The 27,185-nt window shown below is 37.6% G+C and overlaps 1 protein-coding gene across 1 annotated transcript; it reads left to right on the top strand.

Moving 5' to 3' along the window:
* Positions 1-938: 938 nt before the first annotated feature.
* Positions 939-26,735, top strand: LOC138333177 (sacsin-like). Its single transcript, XM_069281356.1, has 9 exons — positions 939-1,126; positions 1,570-1,767; positions 2,612-2,731; positions 3,294-3,441; positions 4,986-6,119; positions 6,931-7,413; positions 9,559-20,489; positions 23,195-23,475; positions 23,753-26,735. Exons 2-8 carry the CDS (start codon positions 1,636-1,638, stop codon positions 23,471-23,473), a joined length of 13,227 nt encoding a protein of 4,408 aa, XP_069137457.1. The 5' UTR covers positions 939-1,126; positions 1,570-1,635; the 3' UTR covers positions 23,474-23,475; positions 23,753-26,735.
* Positions 26,736-27,185: the final 450 nt, after the last annotated feature.

Genomic DNA, 27,185 nt, shown 5'->3' with positions numbered 1-27,185 from the left:
TGTCGTCCTAATTATCTCTATTGATGTTGTACACTCACCATAGGCCACCGATATAATTTTTGTGTGTTATTATTGGGTTTGTAGTAGGGCAGTGGTACAATAATCATAATATAGGAGGACAGGAGGTTTAGGGATTTATCAAAAAGTATTCCTGGGATTCCGCAATTATATAATTATATAATGATAATTAGTTACTAACAGTTTTGGAGCAGAGGTATGATCTTTACCTTCCTAAAAAGTTACCCATTGTAAAGGTATTGTTAATACGTCACTTAGATGTTTTACCTGTTTAATCTAGAGACCCTACAACGTCTTTAAAGAATGATCTTTGGATATACGGGTCTAATTATATACATCGTAACAGTTAATATATCTCAGGCACATGTGCATTTGTACATTACAGATGTTTGAGCGTGATCGCCTAGGAGAGGGGAGGAGGGGGGAGTATTTCCCTAAATTATCAACATGTTCATTAATTTCTCATACAAGACGAATCAAAATGACGTTGAACCCCTGGAATCTTTAGATAGCTATGTTACATTACCTGAATCAGTTATATCCATTATATCAGTAAGCTACATGTATTTGCCGGATCCTGATATAACATTGAACGCTTTTTGGCATCCTTAACCAAGTCATCTAATTCAGAAAGCAAGGACCGATATAAATCCAGAATTACAGGGATATGAGAATTAGTTACACTTTATATCAATATGGACCTTAGACGTTTTAGGGGTCTAGATCGAGAATACAAAGTAGGTAAAAATCATATTCTAGACTACATAGCAATTTAAATACATTTCAAAGTCCATATTGATATAAACTGTAACTAATTCTCAGATACCTGTGGTTCGTGAGAGCAAAAACATCTTGACAAATTCAATATGAATTGATAACCTACAGTTTTACATATCGGTACCAAAGTATGCGTTCAATAATGAACAGTGAAGTCGTTTACTGAAAATCATTGACTGAAATACTAGGAATCCACGTGCGGTTTTACTTTCGGTTTTGCGTAGAAGGATATATATAAAGTAGAGCGTGCATTCTCTTATATAGTATATCATATCAGCAGTGGTACTACTGTTTGTACTAATTAGTCAGATCAGGTGGACACGTCGGGCAGGTAAAAATTGTTTTTCTTACGTATGTATACAATATGATATATAAGTTTGAAATCAAAACAAATGTGTACACACGATATTTTTCGGAACGCATGCATGGCAAACATTTAAAAAAATAATTGAAATAGAGTTACATGAAATCTTCAACTTGTACTAGTATGTGGATTATAGGTGTAGTGTCTAAAGTTTGTGTGGTTCATAATCATTTGATTTCTAATTTTGACGAAAATCTACTGACAGAGTACAATACATCAACGCATGTTTAAATGTACAAAATGTATGTATGAGAGAAACCATGGTCAGTGTCTGAGAATACATGTATATGTTTCACCGCCGACAGGTAGTACAGTTCTAGAATACGGGGCACATGATATGGAATCCCACAGGGACTATTAAATTGTTTGTGATGTAACATTGTATCAAATAGTTTATTTTGACACTTTAGAGGCATGTCTGCAGCTTGATTATGCGACACCAGAAATAGTCGTTGTCTTGGTCCCATCAGCTCGAGATGGACGAGGATGAAGAAGAGAACTCCGATGGGGAGATGGAGCCGGAGTACTCCGGTTTGGAGCAGCCTCCTCTCACACGTATGCTAAAGAACATTCTGTCAGAGTATCCTGATGATGGACAGATACTAAAGGTAACCAATCAAGTATGACACAATGTGATTTATTCAATGTAATTTCCAGTATTGTTAAAACATCATACATATATAACTATGAATTCTCTATCGTTAATTCTATATTATGTGATCGTGTCTAATGTGTCTTAATAAAAGGCTAGACTATTTCCTTTTGTCTACACGGTTTGAATTACTTCCTTGTCCCTAGCCTAAGTATGTGCTACCCGGAACATAACAACGATATTTCAACTTTTTACCACTACTTATCACACCAGAAACATGTATATGTGTGTTTCTAGTTTCAGTTGAGTGCAGTATGTAGTGTATCAAATTCTAACAGTTATGTCAGTCATATGACCTTCAAAAATCTCTTATTTTACAGGACCTAAAGGCTAACATAAAATAATTATATGTATGTGTGCACGCACATCTTCATGATTACATGTGTGTATAAACAAATATTTCAGTTTTACACATTCACTTCAAAAATTGCCATCACCTAAATTTGGAATTTAATTACATTTTTTTCATAAGATGTCCTTACATTTACGATCTACTGTACAGTTAAATTGCCCTTTAACCTGTTTTGGGTATGATGATCCTGTCAGCTCTTGTAGCTGTTATAACTTGGTAGCTCTCTAACCCATTTTACTAGACTGTAAATATATAGATTTTATAACGTTTTGAAATCACTCTCAGCACTCAAGGAGAAACATTTCTTGATGAATTGTCTGATCAATCAACAGAATCACATGATTTTTGTAGTTATTTCCCCTGAAACACCAATTTCAGAACATTTATGTATAAGGTGAAGAATAATTAACTTTTAGTGACGTTTAATTTTCCTTTGATATTAATACAGGAGTTGATACAGAATGCTGAGGATGCAGGTGCCTCAGTGGTAAAGATAATGTTTGACAGCAGAAATGTCAACCAGGAGCCCTGTAGTGGGAAGAAGAAACCTTTTAACAAGTACTTTAAGGTAGGTCTCCAGTTTTGTTTTCTCTGTCCCAGATTCATTAATGATGTATGCAATATGAATATATATGTCTGTCTGTCTGTCTGTCTGACTGCCCGTCAATTCCTCCTACACTATTATATCAATTTCAATGAAACTTCACAGCAACATATAGGGGATCATATGTAGTATTGGTTGCTATAATAAACTTTACACGGGGTTTTGTAGAAAAAAGAGTCTGGACAACTTCTAAGCTGCTGGGTCGACAGCAATGTTAGGGACCATATTATTGTATAAATGTTCATGGAGAAATTTTGGTTGCCATAGTAACCAGGTCACTTTATACAGGTTTGGTCGCAATAACTCATTAGCTGATTTTGTTAAAACTTGGTCAGTAATGGTTTAATGTATAGATGTCAAGAATGGTTACCATGGAAACATCATGAAGTAACAATTTGTTGATAGGGTCTGGACCTTTGTTCTCAATGTAATCTGGCTTTCCTCAAACTTCTTAATTTTTTTCAATGTTTTAATTGAATGTTTTCAACCATCAGAATTTGAAGATAATATTATTTATTACCTTCAGGGCCCAGCTTTATTTTTCCACAACAATGCTGTGTTCTCAGATGAAGATTGGAGAGGTATAAAGATGTTGTACAGTAGTGTGAAGGAACTTGATCCCTTAAAAGTCGGACGATTCGGACTTGGCTTCAAATCTGTTTTCCATATCACAGGTATTAACATATATGACATTAAGTTGTAATTGAGAAACCTTGTATGGTAGTGGTGGCGGTGTGCATTGCTAGGGTAGTGTTACAAGAATGACATCATCAACCCAAATTTTCACTGCTGCATGCTGTCTGCTACACAGACAAAATAACATAATACATACAGTACTGGGATAACATAATAGTGACTGGGATAACAAAAACGATACTGGGATAACATAATAGATACTGGGATAACATAATGGTAACTGGGATAACATAATGGATACTGGGATAACATAATATATACTGGGATAACATAATAGATTGTAGGATAACATAATGGATACTGGGATAACATAATGGATACTGGGATAACATAAAAGATACTGGGATAACATAATGGATACTGGGATAACATAATGGTAACTGGGATAACATAATGGATACTGGGATAACATAATATATACTGGGATAACATAATGGATACTGGGATAACATAATGGATACTGGGATAACATAATGGATACTGGGATAACATAATGGATACTGGGATAACATAATAGATACTGGGATAACATAATATATACTGGGATAACATAATGGATACTGGGATAACATAATAGATACTGGGATAACATAATATATACTGGGATAACATAATAAATACTGGGATAACATAATAGATACTGGGATAACATAATATATACTGGGATAACATAATATATACTGGGATAACATAATATATACTGGGATAACATAATGGATACTGGGATAACATCATATATACTGGGATAACATAATATATACTGGGATAACATAATGGATACTGGGATAACATAATGGATACTGGGATTACATAATAGATACTGGGATAACATAATATATACTGGGATAACATAATGGATACTGGGATAACATAATAAATACTGGGATAACATAATGGATACTGGGATAACATAATGGATACTGGGATAACATCATATATACTGGGATAACATAATATATACTGGGATAACATATAGATACTGGGATAACATCATATATACTGGGATAACATCATATATACTGGGATAACATAATATATACTGGGATAACATAATGGATACTGGGATAACATAATATATACTGGGATAACATAATGGATACTGGGATAACATAATGGATACTGGGATAACATAATAGATACTGGGATAACATAATATATACTGGGATAACATAATGGATACTTGTATAACATCATATATACTGGGATAACATAATATATACTGGGATAACATAATGGATACTGGGATTACATAATAAATACTGGGATAACATAATGGATACTTGGATAACATAATGGATACTGGGATAACATAATGGATACTATGATTACATAATAGATACTGGGATAACATAATGGATACTTGGATAACATAATGGATACTGGGATAACATAATGGATACTGGGATAACATAATGGATACTGGGATAACATAATGGATACTTTGGCTACATTAATATGTATATGTTGGCGATGTGAAAGACTGTCACTTTGTCTGACCGGTTTGGTTATCTATGTATTTCAGATTACCCGATGATTGTGTCTGGTACAAAGCTTCTAGTTATAAACCCCTACACAACCTACTCTGACAAGGTATGTACGAGCTTCCAGCTGAACAGGTTAGACAAATACAAAGGGATGGACATAGATGCCTTTAGGGTTGCGTTTAACAATGTTTTTGGGTTTGGACAGGAAACAATTGTAAACGGAGAGTACAAAGGAACTCTGTTTAGGTTTCCTCTTCGACAGATCGGCACAGAGCTGTCAGGGAATGTGTATAACGAGGAGAAAATTGAGAACCTTTTTGAATCCTTTACAACAGAAGCACCAATTACCCTGCTGTTTCTAAAACACCTGGAGGAAATGACTTTATACAGACAAAATAACGAGCCGCAGTACAGGGTACAAATCAAGGACCTAAGATCTGAAACTCGATCAATAGAGCAACGACGGCGATTCTGCAAGGAACTGCAAAGTTTTACAAGAAGTAACATATCAAGTGATTTGATATGTAGCCTGCATGTGAATATAAGAGTAGAATCACACGACCGTCGTGGTGTAGCGAAGATTGAGAACAAGTCATGGTTCATCGTTAATGCCGTGTTAGGAAAAAATATGTCCCCGGAATTCCGTAAACTTTCCCAGGATAAGGACTTATCCTATAGTCCTTACGTTGGAATTGCTATTCCATATGAGGACACAATGGACTTCCAAGGCCATATCTTCTGTTTCCTTCCTCTTCCTTTGGAGCAGCGCAGTCCAACAGGATTCCCAGTTCATGTAAACGGGTTTTTTGCTTTGAGCCAGAACAGACGACATGTAAAGTGGCCATCAGCTGATTTGAAGCAGTCAGCCATAAACGCTGACAAATCGCTTCAGTGGAATCAGGCTTTGATAAGGGAAGCCCTTTCTCAGGTCTACTTGATCATGGTACAACAGCTGATCAGTAGATGTACAGAGAAACATAACCCAGACGACTTGGTGAAAGTAGTATACCGATCCATACCCCGTCTCGGTGATGTGGATGTCAAGTGGCGTATTATCCTGGAGCCATTACTCACCAATCTCCTGAAGACAAAGTTTGTGTACACTGAGAACAACGGGGGCCAATGGATACATCACAATGATGCCGTGTTCGAATGTCCTCACTCTGGGACAGGTAGGTCTAAATATAAGTATTATTGAAGGTTTGTTCGTTTTTCCTGATAATATAAAGGTACTTTCTATGCAGAATAAAAAGTAAACTCCTATACCCTTTGCCATTGGGTGGGGATGAGTTAAGATTGGTCACAGAAACTTTTAAATAACAGCTTCAGTGTCACTTATCAATTTCAGACTAACTCACTTGAAGATTGAAATTTTTAATAGGGAGGATACTTTTTATGCAGAATAAAAAGTACCCTCTCTCTCCCTGTCTCTGGGGTAGTACAGTGCTAGTTTAAGGGATCTCATGGCAAGTGTACCGATAGGTTTCGAATGATTTTCTCTATTCCAAATTTGTGTAAATAGACAAAATAAGTAAAGAAAATTGCCCCGGGGATGGGGATTTCTCTGTTTGGGTCACAGACACTAATAACTGCCACCCGCAGGTCTGCTTTAACTAAATTCAACCATTTTGAGACAAAATATATTGAATATGAACATTGTTAGTAGAGGACTACATGATATATGTATGCAATGGGTGTGTGTGATTTGGTATGGGTATAAAAGTATCCGGATACTATTTATGCAGTAGGTACATTTTATGCATGACACTTGGTATATATGAAAACATATTATGTCAGTTTTGAATTAAGACTTACATGCTATTCTTCTAATAAAGTAATGAATGGAATAAGTAGGTTACTTTTTGTTTTGTTCCTAGTTTTGTATATTACAAATCCTATAGAAAATTCATTTGGTTCTTAAGATTTAACGGTAACGGTGACCAGGTGAACTCATTTGTTAAGTGTTCTCCAAACATGTTACAGATGGTGAAATTCGAGGAACACTGAGACAGATCATGAAACAATATCAACAAAATCTGACGATAATCCCGGCTCACGTCACAGATTTATTGCTGCGGACCACTGAGACTACAAGCATAACTTTCTTGACTCCGGCCTTCTTATCAAAGCTCCTGAGAGGGAACACCAGTATGACACTTTTAAGTCCAGCCTTCCTAGCTAACCTACTTAGACGGGGCAGTACATACGAAAACTGTAGTGCTGCTCAAAAGCTACAGCTGCTGCAATATCTGATGTGTGAAGACTCCGATGACCAGTATAGCTTACTAAAGGATTTAAAACTCCTGCCCCTGGAAGATGGTAGATTTGTGAAATTTGAGACATCAGGCAGTGTATACATGTGTAGTAAAAGGACAGCTACACTTGTCCCAGGTTGTGAAGGAAAGCTTGTTAAGGTAGATCTACCTGAGGGAATCAAACAACACCTGAAACAAATCAAACTTACAGGTAAGCATTTATCATCACTACAAAATAAAATGAGGTCACCATGCAACCGGTACAAGATAGTTGTGATCACTATACAACAGAAAGGACAGGTGAGTCACCATAACAGTACAACAGGGTGTCACACAACAGGTACAGCAGGTATGTCACCATACAACAGGTACAGGACAGGTGATGTGTCACCATACAACAGGTACAGGACAGGTGAGGTCACATACAACAGGTACAGGAACAGGGTGAGGTCACCATACAACAGGTACAGGAAGGGGTCACCAACAGGTACAGACAGGTGAGGTCACCATACAACAGGTACAGGACAGGTGAGGTCACCATACAACAGGACAGACAGGTGAACCATACAACAGGTACAGGACAGGTGAGGTCACCATACAACAGGTACAGGACAGGTGGGTCACCATACAACAGGATACAGGACAGGTGAGGTCACCATACAACAGGTACAGGACAGGTGTGGTCACCATACACAGACAGAGGGGTACATACAACAGGTACAGGACAGGTGGGTCACATACAACAGGTACAGGTGGGTCACCATACAACAGGTACAGGACAGGTGGGTCACCATACAACAGGTACAGGACAGGTGGGTCACATCAACAGGTACAGGACAGGTGTGGTCACATACAACAGTACAGGACAGGTGGGTCACCATACAACAGGTACAGACAGGTGGGTCACCATACAACAGGTACAGGACAGGTGTGGTCACCATACAACAGACAGGTGGGTCACATACAACAGTACAGACAGGTGAGGTCACCATACAACAGGTACAGGACAGGTGTGGTCACCATACAACAGGTACAGGACAGGTGAGGTCACCATACAACAGGTACAGGACAGGTGAGGTCACCATACATCAGATACAGGACAGGTGGGTCACCATCAACAGGTACAGACAGGTGAGTCACATACAACAGGTACAGGACAGGTGAGGTCACCATACAACAGGTACAGGACAGGTGAGGTCACCATACACAGGTACAGGACAGGTGTGGTCACATACAACAGGTACAGGACAGGTGGTGAGTCACCATACAACAGGTACAGGACAGGTGAGGTCACATACATACACAGGTACAGTACAGGTGTGGTCACTATACAACAGGTACAGGACAGGTGAGGTCACCATACAACAGGTACAGGACAGGTGAGGTCACCATACAACAGGTACAGGACAGGTGAGGTCACTATAAACAACAGGTACAGGACAGGTGAGGTCACCATACAACAGTACAGACAGGTGAGTACAACACGTACAGACAGGTGGCACTATACAACAGGTACAGGACAGGTAAGTTCACCATACAACATGTACAGGACAGGTGAGGTCCCTTTAAAACAGGTAACACTGTACAGGACAGGTGAGATCAACACATAACTGTGTATACTTTGTATACTGTGTGGCATGGATCGATAGACGGGGTTATTTGCATAAAGTGTTAATTTAGATCTTAAAGCGATGATTTTGAAAACAAGACTCTTCATTTTCATTTAAATGCATTTGGACTCACCTAGCACAAAGGGTTAATCGCTACTAGTCACAAGAGTTGTCTCTATTTAATCATAAAGATAGAATACAGTTCACATAAGTCTTGCCCGCTCTATAAGTGCGATGTACAACTTTGGCAGAACAGACAAACACAAGAGAGATCAGGGATTTCTTTATGACTGAAGCTTTAGTTTAGACAGGTTAACACTTTGTTGATGTAAACGATGTCTACACTACTCGAGATCCTGAAGATATCCAGCTGGAGCCTTACATTTACTGTCTACCGATACAATTTCAATCTATCAAACACTGTAACGGGAGGGGTGGGGCCCATTAGGGAAATTTAGAGTACATTGTTAAAATCCTTGAGGATATAAACGCCGGATTTGTTTCAGAACATTTCTTTGCATTACACATCAGGTAAGCGATACAGGCTCTCTGGGCCTTTTGTTGTCTCATTCTCTCTCTTGTTTGTTGTCAGACGGTCTTTAGTCAGAGAATAATCGATGCAGGTCTATTTGAGAATTGTCAAACCTCATGCTTTAAGTTGTGATATTTGTCATACATTGTCTGATATAACTATGGAAAACTCGTAAAGAATGAAGATACATAGTTTTACATTTCATTGTCAACAGGTACATTCCAAATCAAGGGTTTAAATAACCCCAGAGTCGCTTCGCTACTTCGGCAGTGTATGGACCGTAACCTGACAGACAGCGGTTCATACAAGAGTTGGGATACTACACGGTCATCACTTCCCAGAGACTGGCTGAAGAACCTCTGGTCTATGCTGACGGACATGTCTTTGGAGGATTTTACAGACCTACACCTGGTGCCTGAAGAACACGGCAAGTACATTCATCTACACAAACTTTCAGAGTTAATGATTGTAAAATCACATAAGTCTAACAAGCTTCCAGATGATCTATGTAGATCTATGGATAGGTTTTCAGTCAAGGTTTTGCCTTGTATTCCTTCTTTTGTGGAATCACATCCAGAAATTACAATGTATGTTCACAATCCTACAAAAGACAGTTTTCTGAACATGCTCGATCGACTTGCAGCTAATAACAGTGGTTATCTGAAAGGTTTTAATACCAATGCTGGAAAAGCAGAAAGGGTTGCCTGGCAGAAATTTCTGGAAAATTTGGAGATTTGGGATGTTGGAAGAAGATCGCTGGAAAGAATACAGATTTTTGAAGAATATCAGACCGGTTCCTTCACATCTATAAGCGAAGTTGATATGCTAGCTCCACAGCACAGATATAACTTTCCAATCAAGTATCCACGACGTCTCCTGTCCTCGTCAGATCCCCGTCAGTACAAGTTGGCGCAAAAGTTGGGTGCCCAACAGTGTACAGAGGAAGATGCTATTGAGGAAATATTGTCTACCAAATGGTATTCATACTCCGACTCCGACAAGAAGAAACTGATGTTACATTTCGTCCAATATATTCACCAGTTTAAAAGAAATTATAAATTGATGGATTTGGCAAGGAAAACAAGTTTTATACCCACTTCTCGAGGGGATTTAAGAAAACCATCCGAACTGTACGACCCAGACATAAACCAACTGAAAGCACTAGTTGGCAGTGAACCAATTTTCCCAGTTGAAAATTTTTCATCATCGGATGTTCTAGTTGGATTGCGTAGTTTGGGTTTAAAAAAGTCTGGACCATCCTTCGATCTGATCATCAAATGCATCAATGACCTGGACAGAAAGGTGGAGCAGGGACAAACATCCATTTTGGACCAAGCACACGCGGTGAACTATTTTCTTCAACGACAGCCTGAGCTACTACATGTACATCACTTTTCACTTATGGACAAAAAGTTCATTGTACCACTTAATAAACCGACCAGTAGCTATCCTACTGTCTTACCTTGGTGTCGTAGTCCACATCAACTCTGTACTCCACAAGAGTGTCTCCTAGCAACCACTCGTAATCAGCGAATCGTCGGATCTGTTGTTCCACTGGTTTCAGAAGATTCATACAGATACCTGGAAACACATTTTCCGCTAGATGAACCACAGGTTACAGATGTACTACAACATCTGTTACAAATAAAGAATAGCTATAACGTCAGGAACAAACCGGACTTGTTGGCCTGTATCAATGAGGTGTACAACTTTCTGGCGACAAAAACGAGCACCAGGGAGATAAGAGATTTCTTTATGACTGAAGCTTTAGTTTGGACAGGTGAACTATTTGTTGATGTAAACGATGTCTATACTACTCACGACCCTGACGATATCCAGCTGGAGCCTTACATGTACTGTCTACCAACAGAATTTCAATCCATCAAACACTTTTTTGAAACTGTTGGTTGCCATGAACGACAGACTGTAGATGTTCTGGATATTGTACAGAAGAAAATCAAAGACAAGACTGACAGTCATGATGACAGCTCAAGGAATGATGTTGAAAAGGATTTGGCCATAATCGTTCAAATACTGACATTGTACAAACGTGATCCACAGTTAGTCGGCCACTTGGAGATTCTGTTTCCCATTCACACGGGGTGTGATACAAGATTACAGCTGATGCCCGCTTCAGAGTGTAGATACAGTAATGAAGAGTGGCTAAAAACTATAGCTGAAGAGGAGGATGAAATGATATACTATGTACATCCTAACATTCCATCTCACACTGCCCAGGCGCTTGGTGTTCGATCACTGACAGAGGGCCTCCTGACCGATACAGAGGCTATAGAACCATGTGGACAACACGAGGATCTGATAGGAAGGATAAAAGGCTTATTGGACGGCTACACAGATGGACTTTCAGTACCAAAGGAGTTAATCCAAAATGCTGATGATGCAGCTGCTACAAAAGTGTGTTTCCTGTATGATGAGCGCGAAAATATGGATTCAAGAACCCGACTCATTGACCAAAACATGGCTGGATTTCAAGGTCCTGCATTATGGGCTTACAACAATGCGCAATTCACAGAAGCAGATTTACGAAACATCACGAAACTGGGAGGCGCTACCAAACAGGAGGACGAAACGAAAGTGGGGAAATTTGGATTGGGATTCTGCTCTGTTTACAATTTGACTGACGTTCCAAGCTTCATAACAGGCAGTGACCTGGTCATTTTTGACCCACACTATATAAATCTTGGCAGTGCCGTTAAAGGAAAGGAACCAGGGATAAAAATCAATTTAAAAAGCATGCAGAATCAGAAGCTTATTAGGAGAATGAAAAGTCAGTTCCAACCTTTCAATGGAGTGTTCGACTGTGATATGACGATGGGAAAAGGCCCTGTGGAATATAAAGGAACATTATTTCGACTTCCGCTAAGGACAAATGAGCAGGCAGGGAGAAGCGAAATAAAGGACACAGCATACACACAGACTGATATGAAGGAACTTCTGTACATGCTTATGGAAAATGGCGGAAACATGCTACTCTTTACACAAAATGTAACAAAAATAGAAGTGTATCATTTGGGACCGAATGCCACAAATCCTAGTCAGAGCACTCTTATCTATAAAGCTACGAAAGATATGGTGACATCGAATACCCAGAACCTCCAGATGCCAGGTCAATTTAATATTCTACAAGAGGTGTCGGCATTGCATCGACCAGGTGTACAGAGCCAGATGCAAACGGCAACAAGGATAACTATTGTTGCTGATATCTGTATACAGGTGGAAAAGGCTGCAAAACGTTTCGCGGTCAGTAAAGTACCAGATGCACAAACATCTACTCGATGGATAATTTCTTTTTCCACTGGTACTTCAAAAAGTCTTGTCATATCTAAGGAAGCCAGAGGCGTGTTACCTCTCGCAGGAATTGCAGTTCCAATATCGGTGGATGAAGGTGATGTTCATATTCTGCCGTTGGATAAGATGACATTCGGATTTTATCGAACGGGACATTATTTCTCCTTCCTACCACTTCCTATTCCAACAGGTCTCCCGGTACACATTAATGCCACTTTCGCTGTGGCATCAGACAGACGGTCTATCATGTGGGGGACAGAGGATGATAGAACTCAACTATTTAAACCGCGATGGAACCATGCACTGATGACCGATGCCGTTCCAAATGCATATGTGTCTTTACTTGAACACATGCAGAACTACATTGGTGTCACCGATGAGGAGTATATGAAAACCTGGCCTATTGATTCGACAAGTTCAGTTGAGCTACAAAGTATGCAGAAGGCTTTTATGGCAAAGATTGTCAACGATGATCCGAGAGTGTTCAAAAGACAGGACGTATGGACAGGATTTCAACATAGCAAGTTTATGGATTCAGAACGTTTCAAACCACATGTAGACATAACCTTTAATGCTGCTATTCATTTCTTGGAAAAGGATCAACATAACAAAAAGGTTATGAAACTTCAAAAAGAATTGAATGATGCCTTCAGAATGTCTGGTCTTGAAAGTGCATTGATTACGAAAGTGGTTTCAAAAGAAGATTTCTTCATTGAAGTTCTTTTTCCTGAAATTCACTCCGGCTATTGGGATCAAAGAGAACGAAACATTCTAGTGATGTTTGCTGTAGACAATATTAGTGAAAAAACTAAGCATTTGCTAGAGAACACAAAATGCTTTCCCACGGAACCGACAGGAGAATTGAAATGCGCACGTGATCTGGTTCATCCGGAGAGTCAGTTGAAAGGTTTGTTTACAAGTAGTGAAGGACGGTTTGTTCACCAGGGTATGGTAGAAGTTGGGATAAAGGAAAGAAAGAAACAAATGTCAAATATTGGAATGATTGTCGATACATTAACAAAGGATCTAGTCTTCAACAGAGTGGAAAGTGTTCATCACCTTTCCCAAGTATGCGGTAGATGCGCTGTGGAAAGATCCATAAACATTACCAAGTATGTAGAGGGAAATTGTATGTCTGATCTGTCGCTTATCGAACAACTTTTAGACATACCGTTCTTACCAATCCTCAGGAAACCGAAAGACTGGGCATTTACCTGGAAAGCGGACAGCCTTTATAACGAAAACAAAGTGACAGGCGAGGCAACTGAAAAAGTGTCGGCATGTAACCATGAGACGAAAGAAAACATACAGTTTGAGAAACCAAAATGTCTTTATCGCGCATCAACTAAACATCTTGTCGGTTCACAAAAGTTTGTAATGGATGAGACGGGTTACACAAGAGTAGATCATCTGAATGTCGGTGTAGGCAATTCTGTTGCGATCAGAGTCGTTTGTCAACATTTGGTTCACCTTTGTGAAACAACTGGTATCAAAAACATAGCAGAAGAATCAAAAGACTCATTGAAGGTCATTTGTAATGACATTTACAGTTTCTTGCATAGAAGAATTCGCCAAGATACTTTTTCTGATCAAGACAGAAAGGACGTTGAAGACTTAAAAAAACACCCTATCATTTATTGTCACAGCGTGTTCGTGAGGCCAAGTCAAACAGCACTCCATATTCCTACTAACTGTGAACCGTATCTGTTGGGATTGCAGGATCATCATCTTACAGCCAGATGTAAAAGTCTGGTAGATTTGCTCGGTATTAAGGACCGGTTTACTACTGATGATGTCACAAAGGTGATGTTGGAACGACAAGATGCAATCGGAGAGAGGAAGCTTACAGACGATGAATTGGAGTTATACACGAAACTCATCAAAGTTTTGGTAAACTGTATGGATCGTTCGGAACTTTGGAGCCAAATAGATCCTGGGCAGTTGGGCATTCCCGATGTGAATGGCTTTCTGTCACCAATTATTCAACTTTGTTTAAACGATAGTGAGGAAATTGGAACAAGTGAAACAATGAAGTTTGTCACTGGAAAAATTGCGCCCGATTTCGCTCGTGCATTAGGTGTTAAGGCTAAAATAAAACAACACTTTGTAGAAAATACAAGAACAATACCCTTTGGACAAAAAGAAGAGTTGACTACACGAATTAAAAGAATCTTAGAAGATTATCCGTGTGACGAAGGTATTATGAAAGAGTTGCTCCAGAATGCCGATGATGCCCAAGCAACAGAGCTTAAATTTATCATAGATTCTACTCACCACTCTACTGAAAAGGTGTTCGATGATAAATGGAAACCCTTACAAGGTCCTGCTCTTCTTGTTTACAACAATAGCATGTTTAGTGCTAGTGACATTAAGGGAATCCAGGACCTAGGGATAGGCAGTAAAGGGGAAGATTCAACTAAAACTGGCCAATATGGTGTAGGTTTTAATGCAGTATATCATCTTACTGATGCGCCTTCCTTCTTGTCAAAAGGTCCTGCTGTTGAAGAAGGTGAAACATTGTGTGTCATGGACCCATACTGTCATTTCTTATCTAACGCCACTGGAGAAAGACCCGGAACTCAGTTTGTGAATTTACCAGAACACAGAAAACTAAACCCGGATGTTTTCAATTGCTACTACGAAGACAAACTTTTACCGGACGGAGGAACAGTTTTCAGATTTCCACTTCGGACAGAGGACGGAACAGCAAAACATTTGGCAGGACCAATGTCCCAACAGAAACTTAGAAATCTGTTTATAAAATTTGAGAAAGAGCTTCTAGAAACACTGCTTTTTGTCAGATCAGTTAAGAAAATATCCCTATCACATATTTTTTCAGGCCAGTGTGGAAATCAGTATGAAGTTGAAACTGTCATCTCACCGGAGGATGAGGTAAGAAGAAGAGCTTTCGGAAACAAAGTACGGGATTTGAGTAGGCAGTTAAAGAAAACTCGCGATTTGACAATCATACAAACTAACAGCGTGTCTTATAGTATCACTGTGAAAGATAGTAAGGGTGAAGAGAACACGTGGCTCATAGTACAACAAATCGGGTTCGGAGATGGTGCCATACCCAAGGAAGTATCTGATGCATACAAAGGAGGAGAACTGGGATTACTACCAATAGGTGGTGTGGCTATTCTTCTGTCACCACACAAACACGTAGCTGGCAGATCATTTTGCTTTCTACCGTTACCATTAACAACCGGTCTTCCTGCTCATGTGAATGGCCATTTCGCTTTGGGTGGAGAAACAAGAAGTAGTTTGTGGAGCCAAGAAAGAGGCACATTCAAATGGGAATGGAATAAGTTACTACTGAGTCGGGTCTTACCTGCTGCGTATATCACCGGTATGGAGAGAGTAAAAGAGATGTTATTGGAGAATGACAAGGAATATGATCTCGTAGTGAAGACACAACAGCTGGATGATCTATTCCCAATTTATGAAAATGCTAAGGATGACAATTGGAAGCGGTTAGCAACACATGTCTTAGAAAAGATATGCAATGAGTGCCATGAATTGTTTTACCTATATCCTGTATGTCCTAATGTAGCGGATCAAACGCAGACAGAAATGGAACGTAACCATTGTCCAGAGCAACAGCTGCAGCAGCAACAACAACAGCAGCAACAAAAACATCAGCAACCTAGGTTTGTACCTTTAAATCAACACGGAGAGACGTTTCCCGCTGTTTTCAATACATTGAGAGGCACTAAAATACCATGTATGGATTGGCGGGAAAGAAAAAGCTTAGAACAAGTTATGAAAAATGTAGGTTTGAGGCTTCTTGATTCACCAGAAACAATACTACATAGTTTGCGGAACGCTGGGGTTCCAGTTTCAGATGTATCGCCAACAATTATTGTGGAATTCTTGAAATCATTCAGCAGGACAGATATCCAGCACAAATGCAACATTATAATTCATCCGGATGGCACATCCTTATCGGAGACCAGTCTACAGAACGCTGAAAATGTTCACAGGTTACTACTGTACTGCACGGCAAGTGACAATTTTGCATCACAAATCATTGGCGTTCCTTTGTGTTTAACCCAGAATATGACCCTAAGAGTATTCAAGGAAGGAAGTGAAACATTTTGCAGTACGCAATTTTCTATTTTGCCTTGTTCCAGAAGTCGCTTTCTTCATAAAATTCTTACGGATCTTTGTGACATTGAGGAGTTACAGGGACTCATATTCAGACAATTTGATATTCTATCATTTTCTCAGCACTTAGCAGCCAACTTGAGTCAAGAAAAGTTTAGGCGTCCTCGATTATTAGTGGATTGGATAACCGAGAATGAAAATATTCCGAACTCAAAATGGATTCGCTGTGTATGGCAGTTTTTGGTAGAACAGGAAAAGAAAAGCAGGAACAAACAAAACGCCGATAAGTCTCACCCTGATAGCAGTAGATGTGTTCGGACAATTCCAGATGTTTTGCAACACGTTGCTTCCTGGAACTTGGTACCGTGTGTGCTCGTTGAAAAGACAGGAAAACTTGAAACAAAGAGAAGAGTTTTATCGTCTCTGTCAATTTTTGAAGAAGTTCTGGATTTGGATTCCTTCACAGGAGTCTTGCACGAAGCATTGAGTAAGCTAGGCCTTCCTGTTCTTGACCGGACTGTGCTGAACAATCCTTTCATCCTCTCATTGCTACCACATGACAAAAAGCCAGCAATGGTTTTGAACTGTTTGTACCTACATCGCAATGAAACAGGATTCCAAAATCTTCCAAAGTCTGTAGCCAATGCTATCTTAGAGTATTTTGTTGATCATTTAAAAGATGTTCAATTGCTCGAAGATTGGAAACATAAACTGAAGTCGCTTCCGCTACATTTGACAGTACAAGGAGAACATGTTTCGGTTGAGAGGGGGCACAATGTCCTGGTACTTCCTAACCATATTCCATCGGAGGGAATCAAAGAATGGGGAAACAGTACAGGCACACTGCTTTTGAAGCAAAACATAAAGCTGAAGCCAATGTATGATGAATTCGAGTACACGGAAAGCAGCATGTGTGATGTTTACACAAGTCACATCTTAGCCAGGATTGAATGTCTTCCAACACAACATATTCAGGTCCACTTGAAATATATAAGGGATTACCTTCTTCACTTATATAACAATGATTATAAACCTGAGCAGAAAACATTGATTGCTGCACTGCGGAGATTGTGCATTTTTGACACAAGGACAGGAGGATGTAGAAATGCATCTGGATTATACAGTCCACATGTGAGACTATTTCAGATCATGAAGAGCGATCAGCTACACTTTCCAATGGCACCGTACAATGAACAAGGATGGCGATCATTCATGGAACTCATTGGTATGGTCAAGGAAGCATCCACTGAGCTTACTCTCCAATTTGCTTATCAGATTGAAACAGAAGGAAAGCGTGAAATCACAGAGGAGGTTACAAGGAAGTCTTATACATTACTCGAGTACATCTGGAGTATAGATAAATTAGAGACTTTGGATTTACTTTCAAGGATACGTGCAATAAAGTTTATCGTACCACCATCGATATCCGGAACCAAACACGATATTTATCCACAGTTTGAATGTGGGAAATTAATGGCATTTGAAGGCGCTGTCCCTGAAAGTTATTCTAACGTTATTTGGAGTAGCTGTAGCATCCTTCCAGAAATAGCTAATCCATTCATTGGCTTTAACAGGAAAAAATCTGATGTAGTAGCCAGACAACTGCAGGTGTGCTTGAAACAACCACCGCTGGATAAGGTTATTCAACACACGCAAAATGTATGTGATGCGTTGAAAGAACAGTGCAAAAACAGTCGCTGGCAAAAAGAAGATAAATATTTGGAAAGTCTTATGTCCGATATCTATAAGTACCTATGGGTCCATGGAGCGAAGGAAAGCATTGTCATCGAGCGACTACGTCAGAAACCATTAGTATATTTACCATCAGAAAACAAATTTGTGAAGTGTGGGAATCTAGTTATCTACCTGGATGACAATGGGGAAATCAAACCTTTCCTATACTCAGCGCCGATGGTGTTTGGTAGTAATTTTGCATTATTCAAACTGCTTGGTACAGATGAAAGGGCTACATGTGCAACGTATGCAAGAGTGTTAGAAGAGATCACACAGGAGGTGAAAGATGTAGAATTACATGCAAACGAGCGATGGTCTGCACAGAAAGCTATCGACGGACTATTTAGTCGTTTGCGAAACATGGAAACTGAAATATGCTTACAGGTACAAATCCTGTATCTTCCTACCAAAGAGAAAAAAATGGTGAACTCTACACAAATGATCTACTCCGACAATGATAAGCTGTATGATGCCATTGGGAAGGAAGCGGGATTGCCGTATTTTGTAGGCTTCCAGTCTTTGGATCTATTTTATCTTGACGTTGACATTGAAAAATTACCAGACAAATATAGACCACATATCTTATCAAAGTTGGTAAAGAAAAGGTTTGATGCAACAAACGTTGAAGTTACCCAAGGACACCATACAAGACTGCTGCAGGAATTCATCCAAACTCCTGCATTTGTTGAGGGACTCCTACGCATTTCACATCATGATAGACTGAAATTACGATTTACAAAACCGTATGAAGAAAAACAGGAAAGTAGCGTGTTGACTGGACTACAGAAAATAAAAGTGCTACAAGTAAAAGACTTAAACGTTGATTATGTCTACAACGGAAGAGTTGTAGGACGCAAAACAGGTGTATTTGGTCACATCTGTAAGGAAGAAAATGAGCTGCAGGGAGTTGCATGGAACTTTTACACAAAGATTCCGCCTGAAATGGAAAGAAACGACTGGATTATGAAAATTGAAAGAGAGTTCGTCAAACTTCTAAAGAAATCAACTGGTATTGATTGTTTTATCCATCGACCAATTCTGCTAAAAATCCTGATGGCAATGAATTGCCCAGAAAAAATACCTGAAATTATGAATTCGGAAGGATACCGAGAATATAGGATAAATGCGTCGCTTTTGGCAAATTTTCTTCCAAAATGCGGCACCCACGTTCATGAGAGATGGCATCATATGCTTGACAACAACACATTTAAGTTTGACATTGGGGAATATGTGGCGGTTCACTTGCCGGATGATGCAATGGATTCACAGGAAAGAAATATCTATATATACGGAAGGATTGAGAAGTTAATAGGTTCCGATATCGTGGGAGAGCTATCAGATGAATTCACCAAATACGAAGTCGACGTTGGAGAAGGCAGGTTTATTGAAAAATATGCTTTCGACATCTACAAAATTCTTCGCAGAAGAACAACTTCGAACGAGTTGGTCAGCGCAGTTATGGTTGCAAACGGAATGCCTGCAAAAACGACACCTCTTCAAGTAATTTTCAAGGAGGTCAGAAAAAAATTGAAGGCAATTTGGACCTTACCGGAGAAGGAACGAACTCTTCTCTTCAAGAGATATCTAAGGCGCTGGCACCCGGACAAGAATATTGGCAATGAAGAACAGGCAACAGAAACATTCAAGTATATCAAGTTTGTTTGGGACAGACTCACGAATGGTGATCCGGTAAACATTGACGATGATGTCGACCCCTCCAGTTATTCTGACTCCCGACCATCTGCAAACCAAGAATTCTACGATAACGTCTATCGACAGTGTTCTAGAGAAAAAGAATGGCACCGAGCGACAGCGGAGTCACGAGGAAGACACCATAGATCCTACAACGTATTTGACACCGATCCTGTGCCCAACCCTATCGAACAAAGGAAGTGGTTCAAACAAGCAGAACTGGATCTCTGTGCATCAGAACACTTCATGCAGTCTGCAGAGGAGGTCCAAGGGTACAACTGGATATGTTACATGTGTCATCAGGTAATGTCGTGTTTTATTTTAATTCACCTCCACAAAAATATTTTCAGTCATAGTCCACAATCACGTGATGATAACTTACCCTATGGTCGTTATTTGGTTACAATTTAATAGGGCTAATTCTACCTTTGGGTTTGTTTTATTTTGGCAAAAAAAAACCCTAGGGATTCATGAACTAATCTCCAGTAGATTGATCGAAAATGGCATTCTATCCCCTATATATGTTATCAAAAGGCTAATGATACATTTTGAATAAATTATTATGTAAATGTTTTTACTGCAAATCTAACATGTGTCAGGGAATCGAATAGAATAAGGAATAATGAACACTTGGAATCAACCTCATGGAGGTAATACCAGATTCAGCAGAGATACATCTCTGGTTTCACAGACTTATTATACCGTAGTCAAAAGTAACAGATTCTGATAAAACGTTTGGAAAAATACTGGGTTTTTGTTTGTTTTTTTCCTCTTCATTTCAACAGAAATTAAGCAACATTTTGCATTAAAAATTTTTCAGGCACTGATATTTGAGGTTATGTTTAAGGATTTATAAAGACCTACATAATTAGTTACAATAAGTTCAGTGAGGTTTTCTTATATATTTGCAATCGATTTAATATGATGAATTTTGTTATCCTGTTCTAAAACTCACATATCCGCCACTAATCACCAATACTTTCATTCGGGTTTACTAAAAATCGAACATATGGAGGAACAATCAGGCTGAATTGATGTTAATTCTTGAATTGTGAAAATTGTGACATTCAATCGCAGGCTACTGCATGGTTTGTTGCCGAAAAAATATCAACATTCAATGAATTTACTATAAACCATGCAGTAGCATGTACAAGAGGGTTATTTAAATCACAACTAGCATTCCTTATAGATTACTATTTATAATCTTTGAATACCTGAATATTTTTTATAATGATATTTGAATATTTAACGGAATAACAAACTTTAAGGCATGATGACCACACCGATTCCATCCTTTGTCAACTAGCGTTGCGTTGTTGCTGGAATATTTGCAGTTTTTGTTATAGGTTTGTCTTAAGATACAATGTACATTGTTTTACACAAGTCTTTGCGATGATAATAATATGCCGCTAACACACCATTTATGACAAAGGGGTCACTGTTTTCAACAAATACTCTCGCTTTTGCGATTGCTATTTTCGAAATTCATACAATACAGTTCATACCCTGTGTTATGTCCCAAATGTACCTTCTATTCAGTGTTGTGTGCTTAATACGAAATGTATCTTCCCTTGTAAATTCTACATTGTAGGGGGAGATAACTTCAGTGTGAGAACTAGGAACACCCATATTGAATTTTATAACTCTTCACACCGTACAATCGCGCCAAAGCTTACATTTCGACAGGGGTTTAAATATTGCTTTAAACACTCTTAACTTAACAATTGAGTGAAACATAGTTTCACTATGACGTCAACTTTTAATTAGATGCAGTGTTGTCGCCATGGTCATACTTCTTCTATAAACACTGAATTATGGAAAGCCAAAGTGGAAATAAAATTTTTATCTATATAATTATGTCCTTATCTCGATTATGGATATCCATCAATGAATTGAATGAGCTTTCCCATTGTTGGCAGAATGAATCGGAACAATAGTTGTTAAATGTAGCCTACTTCAATATATATAACCAAATCACTAACGTGATATCTGAAACTGAATTATGGATAGTCACGGGTATGCATTAATATATTACGAATATGCATTTGAGAAATTGTGGATATCTAGATCTACGAATACATTATGGGTATCAATACGTACGTAGATTGTGGATACTGATAAACGATAAGAGATACGTATTTATATTGATCTCACCTTACTTACAGGGAGCGTATTTCAATACACCTAATTAGTTTTCTCCTGTAGACAAGAAAATATGACGTCCAGATCGAGGTTCGAATCCATGATCTCCGAACATTAGCTCTACAAAATGAGCTACCTGTTCAAATCAAATCGATCTATTCCAACATCTCACTACACTCATAATGCATTTTATATTTGATTTTATGTATAGCATCTTAATTAAGTTTGATAACATGACCTACATTACTATAATACTTCGTAATATAATGTGGTTGATAAAAATGACCTTCATTGGGATACTTCGTAATATAAAGTGGTTGATAACATGACCTTCATTAGGATACTTCGTAATATAAAGTGGTTGATAAAATGACCTTCATTAGGATACTTTGTAATATAAAGTGGTTGATAAAATGTCCTACATTACTATAATACTTTGTAATATAAACAGGTTGATAATATGACCTTCATTGGGATACTTCGTAATATTAAGTGGTTGATAACATGACCTACATTACGATACTTCGTAATATAAAGTGGTTGATAAAATGACCTTCATTAGGATACTTCGTAATATAAAGTGGTTGATAAAATGACCTTCATTACGATACTTCGTAATATAAAGTGGTTGATAACGTAACCTACATTATGATACTTTGTAATATAAAGTGGTTGATAAAATGACCTTCATTAGGATACTTCGTAATATAAAGTGGTTGATAACATGACCTGCATTATGATACTTATTATACAATTACGTTAATGAAACCTTAAATGCGATTGCAATATAATAAAAGATTCCATATTAGGCCATTAACATTGATTAGGTTGTTAGATATGTACCCTTTCTGATTTTTTATTATTAGGCGGTGGAGAAATCGTTGAAGTCAATAATGTATGGAAAGGATGCCAATAAAGTCACCAAAGGTCACGACGTTATTCAAATAGCAGCCTCTTTATCTGACGATTCACTTTTGGCTGCTGCTGCTGAACTAAACACTCTCCTTGGTAACCACACACATATGCGATATCCGGATGTCCATGCAGCTGGCAAGATTCCATCTACATCATTCACCAAAAATCAGGCAGAGTCTGCTCTCGTGATAGCCAAAAGGATCCTGGAGGAAGTGGACGCAAAGAACTAAAGGTACGTTGTCTTGATGGTATGAAAAGGGAGTGAACAAACAGTATCGCCATATCCAACCCGTCCCATCCCGTCACATTATGGCTCAAAACACCTCGAGCATTTTATTCAATAAAAGCTTGAAAGAATTTAAATAATGAAGAAAAGCTTAGTCGATATAATTTACGCAGCTTATATAGTCTTTCAAATGATTACGTGATTCAGAAAAGTTTATTTTTAAATTAAAAAGTGGGCAAAATGTCTATTTGTACTGACTATTACTTTTTAATTATGTTACCAGAATGTACTTGAACGAAGAGGCTGGGTGACGCGTTGAGAGGTCATTGAAAAACATTTACCAAAAAGTGGACGTTAAGTTTAAAGAAGAAGCCTGGATTACCTGTCAACTACATTGATGCATTACGAACAATTTTGAAGAGCCTTGTATATAGTCATGTTTTATATATTCTGTATACGTTATACTCTATTGAAGACTTCCCATCTTGAAGTTAATATTGAATACTGAACTGTATTCAATATAACTGATCATGATACAGTATACATAATGAAACATTCCTGGAACATATTATTGAAATCATGTAAACATTTCGCTGTGTCTTGCTCTATGTCATTCTCCATATTAGTATTTAAGTTTTCCTTGTATTGACTTTGTTGGAATATTCTTAACTAACACACTGAACTGTTAGTCGATTTACTGGTTCCAGAGAATGTTTTGTATATATCTACCAGTATATTTTAACAAGCTATATGAGATATAGCAAACACTATTGTACATAAATGTTACTTCAATATTTTCATCTAAATTTCTTTTAATTTTGATAAAAATCTACCTGAATGCATATGATAATTTGCTTTAAAACAATGTTTACATGTATACATGTATATTGAGATGTCATTATTCTTCAAGCATCTCCTTGAATATTCCGATAGGTCCTATATACCAGATGTTTTGACATTATGGAATATTTGTATGTAGATATTTTAGAGAGAACATCGGATAGGTCCTATATAACTGATTTTTTGACATTATGGAATATTTGTATGTAGATATTTTATAGAGAACATCCGATAGGTCCTATATAACTGATGTTTTGACATTATGGAATATTTGTATGTAGATATTTTAGAGAGACCACACGATAGGTCCTATATAACAAATGTTTTGACATTATGGAATATTTGTATGTAGATATTTTAGAAAGGCAACTGATAGGTCCTATATACCAGATGTTTTGACATTATGGAATATTTGTATGTAGATATTTTAGAAAGGCAACCGATAGGTCCTATATACCAGATGTTTTGACATTATGGAATATTTGTATGTAGATATTTTAGAAAGGCAACCGATAGGTCCTATATACCAGATTTTTTGACATTATGGAATATTTGTATGTAGATATTTTAGAAAGGCAACCGATAGGTCTTATAAACCAGATGTTTTGACATTGTGGAATACTTGTATGTAGATATTTTAGAAAGGCCACACGATATGTCCTATATACCAGATGTTTTGACATTATGGAATATTTGTATGTAGACATTTAGAGAGACCACACGATAGGTCCTATATAACAAATGTTTTGGCATTATGAAATATTTGTATGTAGATATTTTAGAAAGGCAACCGATAGGTCCTATATACCAGATGTTTTGACATTGTGGAATACTTGTATGTAGATATTTTAGAAAGGCCACACGATATGTCCTATATACCAGATGTTTTGACATTATGGAATATTTGTATGTAGATATTTTAGAGAGACCACACGATAGGTCCTATATACCAGATGTTTTGACATTATGGGATATTTGTATGTAGGTATTTTAGAAAGGCCACTCGATAGGTCTTACATAACAGATGTTTTGACATTATGGAATTTTTGTATGTAGATATTTTAGAAAGGCAACCGATAGGTCCTATATACCAGATGTTTTGACATTGTGGAATACTTGTATGTAGATATTTTAGAAAGGCCACTCGATAGGTCTTACATAACAGATGTTTTGACATTATGGAATTTTTGTATGTAGATATTTTAGAGAGACCACCCGATAGGTCCTATATACCAGATGTTTTGACATTATGGAATATTTGTATGTAGGTATTTTAAAGGGGCCACACGATAGGTCTTATATACCAGATGTTTTGACATTATGGAATATTTGTATGTAGATATTTTAGTGAGACCACAAGATAGGTCCTATATACCAGATGTTATGACATTATGGAATATTTGTATGTAGATATTTTAGGGAGACCACACGATAGGTCTTATATACCAGATGTTTTGACATTATGGAATATTTGTATGTAGATATTTTAGAGAGGCCACACGATAGGTCCTATATACCAGATGTTTTGACATTATGGAATATTTGTATGTAGATATTTTAGAGAGAGCACCCGATAGGTCCTATATATCAGATGTTTTAACATTATGGCTTATTTGTATGTAGATATTTCAAAGAGACCACACGATAAGTCCTATATAACAGATGCTTAGATATTATGGAATATTTGTATGTAGATATTTTAGAAGGAACTCACGATAGGTCATATATATGAGATGTTTTGACATTATGGAATATTTGTATGTAGATATTTTAGTGAGACCACAAGATAGGTCCTATATACCAGATGTTATGACATTATGGAATATTTGTATGTAGATATTTTAGTGAGACCACAAGATAGGTCCTATATACCAGATGTTATGACATTATGGAATATTTGTATGTAGATATTTTAGTGAGACCACAAGATAGGTCCTATATACCAGATGTTTTGACACCATGGAATATTTGTATGTAGATATTTTAGAGAGAACACTCGATAGGTCCTTTATACCAGATGTTTAGACATTTTGGAATCTTTGTATATTGATATTTAAAAGTGGCCGATAGGTCCTATATACCAGATGTTTTGACATTACTGAATATTTGTATGAAGATACTTTAAAGAGGCAACCAATAGGTTTTGAATATTTGTTTTTAGATATTTTTTAGAAAGGCTTTCGAATGTTCATAGACGGTTTCCGCCGTGGCAGAGAAGTATAGTTTACTGAAAGTCTATACTTAGTTTGTAGGCCACGAGTCGGGTCAAGTTGTGCTGGTATCTAGGTTTCCTCCCCAACCTAAGCCGAGTGCGATTTGATACATCCGTGTGCTATGTATACAAAATGATATTGCATTGTTATTTTGTTGTATACTCCTTAAATGTACGTAACAGTATAAAATGTTAGTGATTCCATCTTTATGAAGTACATTTTAGTATTATGGTTAAATAAAATATATCAATTACTTACTAGAGTCATTTCTACATATAAAACAAAATGTGGAACACAGTTAGCTCCCCTTATAAATATTCTAACAAGCACATTTATATTTATGTATTTGTTAATCGTGTCAAGTTAATGTTCTAACGACTACTGAAACATTCCTGGTAACTTACCTAATCTTATTTATATTTAGTGTTACATTGTAATGGCTCGTTTCATGAACATTTATATAATAACCAAATATGTTGTCATGAGTATTAATATTTATCTGGTAAAGAATAAATTAATGCATGTTCGACAGTTTTTTTTGTATCTTCGGTTAGAAGAATGTATTTTATTACGGACATATTTTGTATTTTTATAATGTGTATATTGCTACATGTAGTACATATTTGTTTACAACAATTACCTTGATAAATATTAATAATCTTT

The sequence above is a fragment of the Argopecten irradians genome, chromosome 10 (assembly GCF_041381155.1).
Source record: "Argopecten irradians isolate NY chromosome 10, Ai_NY, whole genome shotgun sequence".
NCBI lineage: Eukaryota > Metazoa > Mollusca > Bivalvia > Pectinida > Pectinidae > Argopecten > Argopecten irradians.
Note: the sequence above shows the minus strand (reverse complement) of the source record. Positions and strands in the feature narration are given on the sequence as shown.